This window comes from Nanorana parkeri, unplaced genomic scaffold (genome assembly GCF_000935625.1).
Source record: "Nanorana parkeri isolate BGI_ZX_2015 unplaced genomic scaffold, ASM93562v1 scaffold233, whole genome shotgun sequence".
NCBI classification, from domain to species: domain Eukaryota; kingdom Metazoa; phylum Chordata; class Amphibia; order Anura; family Dicroglossidae; genus Nanorana; species Nanorana parkeri.
The window spans coordinates 281,438-296,683 of record NW_017306501.1 but is presented as its reverse complement, the minus strand read 5'-3'; the positions used below and the strand labels follow the sequence as shown (position 1 = coordinate 296,683).

At 41.1% G+C, this 15,246-nt stretch overlaps 1 protein-coding gene across 1 annotated transcript in view; it reads left to right on the top strand.

Annotated features, from left to right (window-relative positions):
* The window catches only part of LOC108786901 (Y+L amino acid transporter 2-like), a 33,568-nt gene that overhangs the window by 14,652 nt on the left and 3,670 nt on the right, over positions 1-15,246 (top strand). The window contains exons 4-8 of the mRNA XM_018556299.1: positions 1,479-1,623; positions 5,683-5,806; positions 7,451-7,554; positions 11,898-11,994; positions 14,222-14,371. Coding sequence (XP_018411801.1) covers positions 1,479-1,623; positions 5,683-5,806; positions 7,451-7,554; positions 11,898-11,994; positions 14,222-14,371 — 620 coding nt within the window. The remainder of the gene's footprint in view (positions 1-1,478; positions 1,624-5,682; positions 5,807-7,450; positions 7,555-11,897; positions 11,995-14,221; positions 14,372-15,246) is intronic.

Here is a 15,246-nt window from a genome sequence, read left to right as displayed (position 1 = left end):
GGGGGGCTTAGAAGGGGGGGCGAAGTGTATTATGTGTGTGGGGGGAGTGTATTTTATTTGTGCAGGGGGGTGTATTAGTGTGGGGGGTTGTATTTTTCTGTGTGTATATTGGCCCCATTCACTCCTATATTTCAGGTGCGATTAGGGATTCCTATGTCACAAACTTGCGTTTTCCTGCAGCAGGAATCCCTAATCTGACGTTTACATGCAGCAACTGTCACCCATTCAAATTAATGATCGTGTGACAGCCGCTGCATGTACACTCCTGCACACCGCATGTAATGGTATGTTATATGATTACATGCAGTTACAAAAACAATCACTATCCCTGGATAAACAATTGTGTAACCACTGATAGTGACAGATTCCTAACTGCATGTAATCCTTTCACATATGATTACATGCGGTGTGCAGGCGTGTACATGCCGCAGCTGTCACCCGATCATTAATTTGAATGGGTGGCAGTTGCCGCTTGTAACATATGCAGACATTAAAGGCCGTGACACACTGCACGCGAAGCAGCATGGAGCGGGGGCGCGCCGCCTTTGCGAGCAGTGTGTCATGTCATTTTCTGCTCGGCACCTCAGCTTGCGAGAGCTCGCGGAGCTGAGCGTGCCGAGATGAACAATTTCAACTTCAGCCAATCGGCTCGCGCGTATAAACCAGCGCGTCGCGATGCGACAGCTGGCAGGTTGTTACGGACGAGCCGATTGGCTGAAGGTGCTGTCAATCATCTGACTGCACTCAGCTCACACACTGCACGCAAAGCTCCGTGCCGGATAGCTTTGCTTCGCTCTGCACGGCTTTGCGTGCAGTGTGTCACGGCCTTTACACCGGTACCGTATATAGTAGCGGCCCCCACACGACTAAAATATTTGTCCAGTGGCCCCCGACTAAATTGAGTTTGAGACCCCTGCCCTATACCCTTTGTTGTTAAATCTTTTCTCCACCAGTTTTAATTGGTGGCCTCTAGTTCTTATTATGGAGTTTACTGTAAAAAAGTTTTATTGCTGATGTTGCTATAACCACTAAACATTTTATACATCAAAATCAAGTCCCCTCTTAATTGCCTCACTTCTAGCATGAACAAGTTTAAATTTAGCAACCTTGTCCCCCAGCCCCTTCATTCGTTTAGTTGCCCTTCTCTGGACTCTCTCTAGCTCAAGGACATCCTTTCTGTGGATAGGTGCCCAAAACTGGACCGCATACTCAAGATGAGGCCGCACCAGTGTAAATATATAAAACTAGAAACTCTTCATAGAAACAAGGTTGATGAAATCATTTACATTAGCCTGTTTGTAATAAAACAGCACAGACCCCCTTTACAAGTATGTACAAATATAACCATGTTAAAGAAAAAGTATATATCATTATAGAAAACTTCTTGTTACAGGCTTGTCACAGATTTTATTGCTATGTGCTGATTAGTTTTCATTATAAAATACAGTGGCTGCATTAACTATGTGATCTCCTTTTAGGTAACACATCTCACTTGGAAAGATCATTCGAAGGCTCACAGATGAATATAGGTTCATTAACTATGGCTTTCTATTCAGCGTTGTATTCATTTTCTGGATGGGACTGCATTAATTATGTAACAGAAGAAATGAAGAACGTTAAGAGGTATTGTTCCTGCATCTCTTGGTACACAAATTTCATCACAGTGTCTACTTTGTTCAATACTGATGGTTCAGTTTTGTGTGGTTTATGGATTCATATATCCAGTATCTGAAGGTCTGAAATGGTGAGCAATGTGTGGCTATCGTTGTGCTGACCCATTGGATTTAGCACTTTCTATGTTACTGGTTCAGAACAAGTATGAGATCAGGAAAGTCATAAATACTCATTTGTGCTATTCTTGTTCACTAATTTAAAATGTATTTCCACTTCTGCAGCCAAATCAAGATAGCACCTTTATATTTTTGTTACTGGTTTTTCTTTCATTCATATAGCATAACTTAAATGCTGCTTGCACAATAAATGCTCTTTTCTGAAAGAAAAGATGTTCTGTGTACTGAGTTTTGCTCTGGGATGCACGGCGGCTGGGCAGGTTAACATTAACATACTTAACCCTGTCTGTACTGTGCTGGTAGGTCTCATTATCAGTTGTACACCAGATTTGAAAGCTGTCTAGCTCTAAAACAAAGGGTTAAAGATCTAGATGTTAATGAAGGGAAAGCTCCGTCTGTCTCTAGTCTTTCTATGTGGACAGACTGAGTTTTCTCTCACAGAGTGCGGGAGAAGCTTCTAAAAGGTAAGAAATGTTAAAAACAAAAAAAAAATATTTCTAGATATGCAGTGTGAATTGGAACACAGGACCAACATATTGAGGAGTTTTCTCAAATTTGACTGCAAAAGTGGAAATACACTTTAAAGTGCTATATAGTCTGTATGACAAAGAACATATGAGATATATGTCAGTCAGTATGACCCCCTGCTATTGTTATCTTCTGACTGGTATTTTTAAGAAAGTTGCCACTTCCACAAGAGTGAGCAAGCTCAATTGTTCCCTCTCCCCTTATGGCCTAAAGATGAACCCCTAAGGCAATGAGTGTGTCTCATTATGGGAGGCAGGGAGGCCATACATATGTGCCCCCATAGCCAGAAGTTTGGGGTATGCTGCAGGGGTGCAAGACACAGGATGTGAACTTGAACCTAGCTGTGTCCGCTATGTCTCACCATGCTCACTTTTTTTCCTATAGGTTTATTTATAGTGTATTAGAAGGCCACAGACCTTAAAATTACAAATCCTTTGGCAAGTATGGCAGTTGACATATATGCAGTTCAATAGTATGCATAGCTGTGTGCTTTTGAAGCTCAGTTGAAGTCTTGTTATCTATTACTGTAATGCAGTCAGGCTGCATATACAGCAATAAATATGAGGCTATTTTTCTTTTTTCAACTGATAATTGCTCCAGCAAGGTTTAAAATACTCTATTTAAATGAGGGTTGGGAGCTATTCATCTATATACACAAATAAATGAAGCTCTTGGGTCTCCTACTGCAAATATTCAATAGAGCTAATTTTACCCTCTAACGGGAGATCCTATCAAAGAGCGAAAAAACAAGTCACAATATATGCAAATATATATCAAAATTTAGTCTTAAAAACTGCATAATACATCTATACAAACATTTAAAAAGCTCTCAACCCCTCTGATCGCTAGTGGTATAATCAACATCAAATCATATTCATTATTCAAACAATCTTGGTGTATAAGTTGATAATCAATGTGACTATAATGTATCTGGAATCCAACAATGTATCCGGTGTTGAAGATCTTTTTCAACAAGTCATGTGGAATATATGAATAGACAGTGGAACAGCGCATTAGATGAGGACTTGTTGCAAAAGATCTTCAACACCGGATACACTGTTGGATTCCTGATACATTATAGTCATATTGATTATCAACTAGTATCAACCAAGATTGGGTGAATTATGAATATCAAGGGTTAAAATACCCTGTGTTGGCAGCACATGGAAGAGTCGAATGCTGCTCTCTCACACAAAGAAATGGCCTGGCTCTCCAACAATTCAAAATGTCAAAAATGCTATTCTAAAATGAATTTAGAAGTAATGTTCCAATGAGACTCCTTTGTTGCAGCTGGAGAGGTGAGAACATAAAGCCCTAGATCCAGAACACTGGCAGGGTCAAGGGATATTTAATCACATATCTCCTAGTAGATAAAAAGAAAAAACAGAGAACAATCCATTTGTCTATGACTTAAATATTTCCTGATGAACTAAACTGAACTCCACTGAGTTTTGATGTAAGTGGATGAACTTAAAACTTAGCGGTTCAGGGACACATTAATATCTAGTCACCTACATAAAACCTAGTCCATTGCTACATACCTATTCATAATCAGAATGATAGATCTGCCAATGTGAAAATAATGCACCTGGTTAGTTCAACAGTTCTTTGTTCAGAGACAATCAAGGCACATCTTTGTGTTCACTCAATTACATGCATTCCATTTAACACACCCAAGCCAGGCGAAATACTGAATTGCACCACAAGGCGGCGCCCATTACTAACATTTATATTATATTAAATCAGTGATGTGACCAAATGTAGATGATATCATAGAATTTAACTGGGAGCTGTCTTTGTATTAGTTTTCTATTAGCCTTTGCATAGCAGGACGCTTACTAAGAGCAGAGGTGGAGCACTTTAAAGGGTATTTCCAATTTTGCAGTCAGATGTCTCTCTGCAAGCTTCTCTCTCGATTTCCAAGTGACACTAACTCTGTCTGCCCTCAAAGCAAGACAAGGGACAGCCCGAGCTTCCCCTGATTAACATACAAAGCTTCTAGTTTTTTAACCCTTTGTTGGAACAGACAGTGTTCAAATCTAGTTTACAACTGATAATGAAATCCGACAGCACAGTACAGACAGGGTTAATTATGTTAACATCAGCCTGCTATGTGAATGGGATCATGTAACAAATATAAAGTAGATAAACAAAGAATACAAAAACTCTCAGCTCTACGATTTTGTGGTTGTTTTCCTGTGGTGGGGGTCCCTCAGGTGCCAACTGAAAGGTGATTACAAAGGTGATGATTAAGCCTTGAGGGTGGAACGCATGAGTGGGATTCTCTTATGATGGGGAGCATTATGTGGTGTATATCGGTTTGTGGATTATAATAAAGCTTGGACATGGGAAGAGCCATGGAGTGCGGCTATTCTTGAATTGGGGAAATATAAAGTAGGTGTTATCCCATAATCATTTTGGTGTCACCCCTCCAATGGTGTCACCCGGGTGCGGGCCACACCCCCCGCACCCCCTTGTGACGCCACTGCCAATATGGCTACAAAAGTGGAAATACGCTTTAAGCCAACTGGGGGTCCCCGCTACTGTATGTGCCTGCATAATAGCAATTTACAAAGTATTCACAGTGTATTACTGTATAGCATTCTATTAATCTATTTTTTATATATATATATAAGGCTATAATGGCACTTGGATATACCCACATGATCCAGCAGTCTATTTAATAGAACATAGACATGCATTCTCCTTATTTTAAAGTTACACTAAACGCAGGGGTACATTTTATAACTGCATTCAAGTAACTTAGCTATTAACAAAAATGTATCTTATTTGTATATCACTCGGCTATAGTTCCTCAAATCATCTCTGAATTGGTGCTGACACTGTTCTTCCTTCTGGAGGGTTGCTACTTTTGTTCCCTGTGGTCGCTGTGTGTGTTGTAAAGTAGCCACCGCTCCCAGCTCGCTCCTGTGATGGACTACAATCTCAATATACAGTAAATGAGTAAACTAAACGGGAGATTGTAGTCCATCACAGGAGTAAGCAGTAGTTGGGTCTATAAGCAACCTACTATAGCAAACACACCATAGGAAGCACCCAAAACTGTTAACATTTTTAAATAAAAATAAGCATCAAAAGGGTGTTTAGTTTGTGGTTCTTGACGTGTCTTGAATGTCTCAGAAATGGTGCGTCATACCATACTTTTATATTGATGCCCGTGTGGACTAGGGCTAACTAATACCAACCAGATTTCACTTTTAACAGTAGTCGTAAACTTGGGAGAGGTTTGCCAACTTTTACTATGGGTTACTGCACATCTACTTCATTATATAAAAGCTTATATGCATGTAACATATTTTACCACCATGGTATGTCAAGTCATTGTTGAACTGTTTTTCCCCAGAAATTTGCCACTATCGATGGTGATCTCTATGCCACTGGTTACAGTAATCTATGTCATGACAAACATTGCATACTACACAGAATTAGACAAGGACACCATCATGGAAAGCAGTGCAGTGGCTGTGGTAAGACTTTACTTTTTCCAGTCCTTCTTCAGTAGCTTCTTGAAGGTAGCATTGCATCTGTGCTATGCGCTTCAGAAGGGAAGCTAATGTGGAAATCTAAATCTCCGTAGTTAATATATATGGGTTCAGTTTTTTTCTTATCCTTTTTTTAAATTATTTTTAGGACTAAAAGATAAAAATGTAGAAAATGTATTTTATAACATTTTTATCTTTTGCATGAATTATTCATATTTAACATTTGTAGCTTGCAGGTGACCATTTAAAGGCAGCACCTCTATTTGTCACTAAACCCATGCCCACAGTGCCATCTCTGTTTACACTTGGCAAATAGCCAAGTACAGAGGGGGGGCAAGGAGATTTTACTGGTGATGGCGTCTATTATACATGTGGTGCTGATGTCAGCAGTGGGCTGGAAGTACACTGTATACACTACACTAGCCAGGGAAATGTACAAAACCTCATTTAGGCTTTTTAAATAAATCATTCATTAGCTGATTACATGGCAGATGTAAACACTTACAAATATCTTTATGAAAAGTATAGGGACCAGACATTGGATTTAAAGCAGTACCATAGAAAAGGTACTAAACAGGCTGCAGGCAGATATGACCCCACAGCGCTGGTGGTGCCCTGAAATCTTAGCCACTGCATGATGCCATATAGTGAAAAGGGAGACCTAGATGTATCATAGGCTTGGCTTTCAATGTGGTTCCTTCTAATGCCCCTGATTAGAACCCTAGTGCCATGTACAGCAATTCAGGCTATTTAAACAATACATCACTTGTTGCTTCCACCTTAAAAGAATGCACACGTACTGGATTTTCTCTGGAAAATTAGTGGGTCTTCCTGGTAAGAAAAACCCATGGATTGTTGCTACTTAGACCTCATGTTAATTTAAACCAACTTTATAAAGTCGACCAAAATATTTATGACTTTGGACTACAAGTATGATCTTCAAATATCATCTGAAGGATTTTCAACCAAGCATCTGGTACACAGTAGCAGAATTACTATTGGGGGGTCCATTAATAAAGGAGAGCAGATGTGATATCTGCTCTGGAATAGTTCACCATAATACTGAATAGCATGGCCTGCCCATTCAAAAAATGGAGCGTTCAGTGTCCTAGGGAGTACACTCTATTTAATGCAGCAGAGGGAACTCCTTGAATAGAGAAGACCCAGTCATGTGTTTGGGCTCTCTTCCTATTTTTTTTTTCTCCTTTCAATCAAAATTGGTCCGCTGGTTTCAGAGTCCTGAAGCTGGCAGAAAGCTAAACACATCTGAAAAGCACATTGCAACACCTGAAGCTTAAAAAGGTCCACAAGCTACTTTTAAAGCAGAATGGGGCCCATAGACCTAATGGATGGGCCTGAAACATAACAAAAAAATATGCGTTTTTTCAAGGATAAACAACCATCTATTTCTCCTAGAACCTAACTTTCTATTGGCTAAAACACAAAAGCTTAAGCTTGAGTATGCCTGAAAAAACTGTAAACACTCATGTTCAGGTGTGAATGCAGCCTTAGAGTCCTTGTGATGCAATATATATTCTATCCTACAACCATATTACTAATAATTTTATATGATTGCTTACCTTGAGGGAATGATGTCATATTTCTTATATTGCGTTGTGTATTTTATAGACATTTGCAGAAAGAGTCCTGGGATATATAAAGTGGTTTATCCCAATAGCAGTGGCTATATCCTGTTGCGGTGGATTAAACTCAGTAGTCATTTCAGGATCCAGGTGAGAAAACGAGTGATATGTACAAATTAGGCACTTCTAGGCACTCCATTTTGCAGCTGCAGTTTTAAATGGAAAGTTACTTTTTTTTATGATTTTTTTTTCAAGTGGAGTTTCCCTTTAAGTCCAGTGGAGGAATAATACTTATTAAGAATTATTATCTCCTAGTGAACCCCTAGGGAACCCCACCACAATCCAACATGCATACTATGAACTTTGTTCTCCAATAGCATGATTTTGGAGATCCCGATATATACTAGGGGGGGAATTTATCAAAACAGGGCAACCAATCAGTTTCTCTCTTCAGTTTGTTCAGTTAAGATTTGAAAATGAAAGAGAGAAGCTGATTGGTTGCCATGCACAGCTGCTCCAGATTTTGTCGGCTCCAGTTTTGATAAATCCCCCTCAGTATGTTTTGCTGGAGCTACCTGTCTGCCACTGTTCTAGTCATAACTGAAATATACAGTCTAATAATTCTTTAGTTATGATTAGATCTGCAATAGACAGCTTCATCAGAACTCCTAATACTGCAGTTGCCAGGCTAAATGTGCTATTGGGAGCCATAGAGGTCCCTGGTGCTGTTGATGGCTGGATCATTAAGGCCCCATTCTCTCCTGTGAATAGGGCTGATCGCATGAGTAATACAAATTCCTCCATGCGATCAGCTGTGGGTGGGGGGCTCTGTACTATACAATGATAGCTGCCACCACCACATCTGTTTGCATATAGTCACGCATGCTGCTATTACTTCTTTCTCTCCCCTCTAAAACATGCACTGGTCACCCCAATACCAAAAAACATTCACTGGACCCCACCAACGTCAACCATCTCAGACCTATCTGCTTACTTATATATAAACTTAATAAAGTTTATATATTTTTTTCAATAACACAAAACTATCGGTCTCGGTTTGCTTTAGTAACCACTACTTCCAGCAATTCCTTTCCTGGAAGACCCCTTCTTTTTCCCTTGTATGCATTTTGGTTAAATAAACCTTGATGACCGGGTAACATTATATGAAATTGGAATTGATTTTATCGTCTTAGATCTCCAGAAATACCCCCAAACTCCAAACTCCTTGAATGCCTCATCTACAACCATTTCACTGATAACAATCTTATTGATCCCTTACAGTCCGGCTTCCGCCCCCAACACTTCACTGAAACCGCCCTCCTAGAACTCACTAATGACTTTCTATCAGCTAAAACAATGGCCACTACTCCTTACTCTTGCTATTAGACCTCTCTGCTGCTTTTGACACAGTTGACCACCCACTACTCCTTAAGAAACTCCACTCGCTTGGCCTACAAGACTCGGCATTCTCATGTTCTCCTTCTACCTAAGTGCTCTTTTAGTGTAACCTACAAATCTACCTCTTCCTCTCCACTTCCCCTTTCTGTTGGTGTCCCCCAAGGCTCTGTCCTTGGACCCCTTCTCTTCTCTACCTACACCTCCTCTCTTGGTCAGTTGATCACCTCACATGGCTTCCAGTACCATCTCTATGCTGATGACACTCAAATATATCTCTCCACTCCACAACTCACCTCTCTCCTTACGTATCACTAACTTACTAACTGACATATCAGTCTGGATGTCACAACATTTCTCAAAGCTCAATCTTTCAAAAACTGAGCTCATGGTATTCCCTCCCCCCGCGTACCCTCCCCCAAATTTTCGATCATGAATGAGAACACAACTATCCAACCCTCCCCCCATTCCAAGGTGCTAGGTGTCAATCTTGACTCTGACCTCACCTTTCTTCCCCACATCCAATCCCTATCCAGATCCTGCCATCTTCACCTTCGTAACATCTCCAAAATACGCCCCTTCCTCGCCAATGAAACTGCAAAGCTGCTCATCCACTCACTTGTTATCTCTCGTCTAATTCCCTCCTCATTGGCCTTCCACTACACAGGCTATCATGAATGCAGCTGCTAGACTCATTCACCTAACCAACCGTTCAGTGTCTGCAACCCCCTCTGCCAATCCCTGCACTGGCTTCCAATCGCCCAAAGGATAAAATTCTAAATATTAACAACCACTTACAAAGCCATCCAAAACTCTGCCCCCGGCTATATCTCCAACCTCGTCACAAAGTATCACCCCAACTGCCCCCTCAGCTCTTCCAATGACCTCCTGCTTTCCAACTCCCTTGTCAACTCCTCCCATGCTCGCCTACTGGACTTCTCTAGAGCCTCTCCCATTCTTTGGAACTCCTTACCCCAACCTGTCCGTCTTTCTCCCACTCTGAATACCTTTCGGCGATCGCTAAAGACTCATCTCTTTAGGGAAGCCTATCACACTTTAAACTAACCACTGAACTCTTTCTCAAACAATTCTTCCCCAAACAGCTATCTCCTCATGTATCACTTGCCCCTCCCTCTTAGATTGTAAGCCCTAATGGGCAGGGTCCTCCTTACTAGGGATGAGCCGAGTGTTCGATTCGAACATGAGTTTGAATCGAACATCGGCAGTTCGAGCGCTCACCGAACGCCGAACTTTATGGGATGTTCGCGGCTTGTTCGACCGCGGACATTCCATAATACAAAATGCCCACTGAAGCTCTGATTTGTTAAAGTCTTGCACCTGACCACAGGTCAGGTGCAAGACTTTGCCCAATCAGGGCTCAGTGGAGGAGGGGCCTGAAGGAGAAAGTTCTCTATCAGGTCCCCCCATGCTGATTGATAGCAGGCGGGTGCAATAGCCAGCTTGCTATTGGCTATTGCATTTTACAATATCCAATAGCAGGTTGGGTATGGCTCAAAGCCTGCAGATGAAGAGGGGGCGGGGCAGAGGAGAATCAGCCGGACCGGGGGAGCAGAGGAGCCGACAGACAGAAGAAAAAGGAGGTGCCGGAGGAAGAGGAGCGGACGGACCCGGGAGAAGAGGAGCGGACGGACCCGGGAAGAGGAGCGGACGGACCAGCAGAAGAGGAGGTGCGGACGGACCGGAAGAAGACGAGGTGCCGCGGCCGGACGGGGGAACGGAGAAGCCGACGGACCAGGGGAAGACAGCAGTAGAGGTACGGGGGCAGCGGAGCAATGCAGAGGTCTGTGTCCCCGCTGCCTCCGCCAACACAGGCGGGGAGAACAGCGGGGATTTGAAGGGACACAGGCCGCTGCAGCCACATGTACCGGCAGCTGTATGGGGGTCGAACATTCGACCCCCATACACTTGCATTGAGTTTGAGTTCGTACTCGAACATTTCGGCGGATCGAATGTTTGAATACGAACCGAACACGGGGGTGTTCGGCTTATCCCTACTCCTTACCATCTTGTCTTAAATTGTATTGTAATTATAATATCTTCCCAATATTGTAAAGCACTGCACAAACTGTTGGTGCTATATAAATCCTGTATAATAAGAAGAAGAACGACCATATCCTTGTGAAGAACATGGAACAGAGATTTGCTCGAAAGAGCAGCCAGCTCTCAAACTCTCCTAACGGAGGTGATAGTGACATTGCATGCAAGGTGTAAGTCCCATGGGACACTAGAGGGCATCTAGGAGAAGTCACATGAGAAACCCCTTGAACATAAGCCTTTACCAAGGAATATTAGGCCAAGGGCTGCCAGAAAAGGATGGTTAATATTAATATTTGTTCCTTGAGCGTACTCAGGGCTAACTATTTCTCCAGTCCAGATTGGAAAAAGGCTAACATGTCCCACGGAGTAAGGACTTTTTGGACTCACCCACCAGATGATGCACAAATATGCACTTCGGACTGGAGGGGGGGAACCCCCACCCACACCTCGGCTTCGCTCACTTCAGACAAAAGCAAACCAATGCGGATGTACCACTGCCCTGGACCTGAATAGCATGCTGCAGCTAACCCAACACACTGTACAAATGTGCCAATGAAGGTGGCCACACAGGATCCAGTGCTGAAAGCAATGTTACAGGCTGGCTCCGCATCTTCTGATGTTGTCCTTGTGGAATCTGCATACAGACCCGAGGTGGCCGCATGCAGCCAAAGAAACTTGATTGAAAATAAGATTAAACACGTTCTCTCAGGAGAGAGAAAGAAACATGTCTTGCACTTAAGGACACTGACAAAAAAACTGAGCTTTTCCTGGAGTGGGAGGGGTTATATGTGGTCAGAGCTCTGGCCAGTGTCCAATCATCTGATGATACCTGCATAGTTGTCTATGATTTTGTCTGTGTGCTTTATGATCAAGAAAAGAGAAGTGCACGGTGCTTGAATACTCAAAGTATTACCTTCTTTTCTTCCTCCCTTATAGTTACTACTTCTGAAATTTCTATCCCTTTAAAGCTGACTATCCCTGCACAGATTGCTAAATTTGATATTCCTTTTTCTCATATTAACATTTTATTTTAATTTCAGATTGTTCTTTGTAGCATCAAGAGAAGGGCACCTTCCTGATTTTCTGTGTATGATTCACATCCATAGATACACTCCTATCCCTGCATTACTTTTTAACGTAAGATATATTTTCAAATATTATAAGCAATCTATTTGCACATTTGTGGCCCACTGGTAGCACTATCACTACTCACAGGTTTCCAGATGTCATCAGTTTTATATTAAAACAATGTAAGATCATACTTCATAGACCATGGAGTAAATCATTTCCAGAATCCTTGTCCACCACATCTCTTTCAGACTTCTTGAACCACGTAAATTTAGCTGGCTATACCCCAGTAGATATTAGATTACAATAGATTTTCTAAATCGACAATCATTTTAAACCAGATGAAGGAATTTTTTTCTCAAATAAACAGAATTCTAATAGTGAATGTGGTTTTTGTTTGAGAAACAAAATCAAATGAAAGTTCAAACAACATTTGTCAAGTCTCTGATGGTATTATCGAATGTTCTGACAAGATTTTTGTTATGAACTGTTGTATGAAAATCTTCTGGTGTATGGCTGGTTTTAGTCTCTGCTCACCAGAGATAAATCTTGGATGCATCTTGGCTCTTTCTCATCTTCTGCAAAATGACCTTGACCCAGCAGAAGTGACGTCCTTTAATTTGATGGGAACAGCAGCAAGTTCCAATCACAGCAAGATGTCTAATATCCAGCTATGGTGGGAGAGAAAAGGACAAACTTAGTAAGGAACTCCTTACATTCAGGTCACACATAGGAAAAAGGAGAAATGTAGAGCATCATCTTCATTGTGCTTCTCCAATGCCAAATGTGTGTAGATTGTAAAGACTATTTATTTTACCCATCTTCCAAAAGAATCTGTCCTGTTGCATTTCTGGTCTATTCACCTAGAGAAGTACTCAGATGAACCTCCTGTTGACATTGTTGGGAAACGAGATACTGTATATCTGTAAGCACTAGGCTCCTTGTTACATGATGTCCTAAACCCAACTCAATACTACTTTTTATTGTACTTTGTCAAATAACACATATTTTTTCTTCCCTTTTTGAAGATGTGAAAAAAAGTATGAGCTGTGTAATTATCTCTAATTTTATTACATTCCTATTAGATTTCTTCACAGTAAAGAGTAACTGCTCTTTCACACCAGGTGCATTGAGCTGTGTTGATCAGCGTTGATCAACACAAGCATAATGCAAGGGCACCTAGAAAACAATAGTTTTCTAGGTGCCCTTTTTGCACCATCCAAGTGCGGTGGTGCATGTTGCTGAAAATTGCAGCACACGCCACTGAATGGCAATGCACTGCATCACAACACGCTGTGGTGCATGGAGCTGAGTGAATTGTCATTTTGTGACATCTCAATAAGAAAAAAGTAAATGGTGCGATGTGTTGTTACAATGCCCCTACCAAAGCAACCCAATAAGTGCACATTATTCCATAGCATACCATCTACCTATGGTGTGAATCTTTTCTAGGTTAAAGAGCTTCTACAATTTCTTTCTGTTGAACTAAATGCTTTTTTTTTCTTTTACCATTGTCAGCCTGAGCACCAACTATTTAGCTTATTTGCTACCTAAAACATCCCTCTGTTTACCAGTAGCCCTTTCCCTGCAAGACTACTGATGTACATTCTGAATGGCTGACAGATATATGCCCAGTCCATCTACTGCAGTAATGCCATTATTGCCCTGATGGCAGCCCTGACATCTGTACAAAAGCAGTATGGTAAGACCCTTGCTATATGGGCTTCCTGAGAAAACAAGGAGGGAAGCGCTACAAACTAAGTGAGAGGGCGTGTTACGGAGCCAGGGAGGATGTCAGATGTTCCTTAAAATGAGTGGGCAATTTATATAGCATTAAAATTTCACTAAATTCCACTTTCTCCATGGAAATGTTCTTTAAAACAATGCTTAAGCCAAAACCTTTTTTTCAGTAACAGAGGTGGTAAGCCTGGTTGGCTTTTTTCCTGCGATCTGTGTCCCATTGGAGAGATTTCACTTCCTGTCTGATAACCGCAACAGGAAGTGAGACAATCCCTCCAAAGTGAGGGAAATCTTCTGTGGTCCCCACTAGTGTCCTCAATTGAAGATTTCCCATCATGTTCTGATGACAACCCAACATTTTAGATTCAGTGATAATAGTCACTAGGACAAATAGTGAGCGGGAATCTCCCTAATGAGAACACTACAGGTTTTCTACATTACAGGTTTTCTAATCCCTCTCCATTCTGTCCAAAACTAAAAAAAAAAGTATTGGCTATAGTTGCTCTTTAATCAGACTGTGTTCTAATAAAATGTATTTATATTTTATACTGTACAGGGGTTTATGGCTCTCATATTCCTTTGTGTGAAGGATGTCTTTCAGCTCATTGATTATTACAGCTTTAGTTACTGGTTTTTCCAAGGCTTGGCAGTTGGCAGCCAAATTTATTTAAGAATAAAGAAGCCAGATATGCCTAGACCTGTAAAGGTATGTATGAAATGTATTTTAATAAACATGTTTGTCATTGAAACCAATAATATTGACATTATTATATGAACTGTAAATCACAAGTATAACTCAACAGATTTACTCATTCCTTGACTTATATGTAGCTAGTAGTAGTAAGGCCCCATTCATACCTGTCACAGGTGGGGGGCGGGTGTTAATGGAGTATTATGCTGTTTACATATTACTTGTTTTCTCATATTACTATTTTTATCAAAATTGAAATCTCCTCTGGAATGCAAGAGGGCTAGGAAGGTTACCAAATTAATATTGTCAGTACTGTACTGTCAGATTATCAATTGTAAACTAGATTTGAACACCATCTGTGCTAACAAGGGTTAACGATTTAGAATGATCTAGAACAGGTGTAGTGAATTTAAATTCAAGGAGGTTTGGTGAGTAAAATGTCCTTTGTGCCAAGGTCCAAATTGCGTGTAAAGACAGAAGGGTTACTGCCATTTAGGCTGCATTCACACCAGTAGCTGTACTACAACGCACAGCTGCAGGTTCCCCCAGAACTGATCCTGGCACATCGCACTGTTTATTTTTCTTTATTTTTTGTTAGAACTTTATTGAAATATCATGAGTGACATTTCATTAAGTTCTATGGAGACAGCACAGTGTGATGCAGGTGGGGCCCGCATGCAGTACTTATGCAGTGCCCGCATGAACTGAGCCCTTTCGTAACAAGGCAAATTGCCTTGTCTAGTGTTGGGGCTGCACTGGAAAAAGCACATCAATCTCACATAAAATTAAACATTACCTTTACTTTATATATATCACATTTTTACACACCTATATATTTTTATATATGTGTGTTTGTGTGTGTAGATTATATATATATATATATATATATA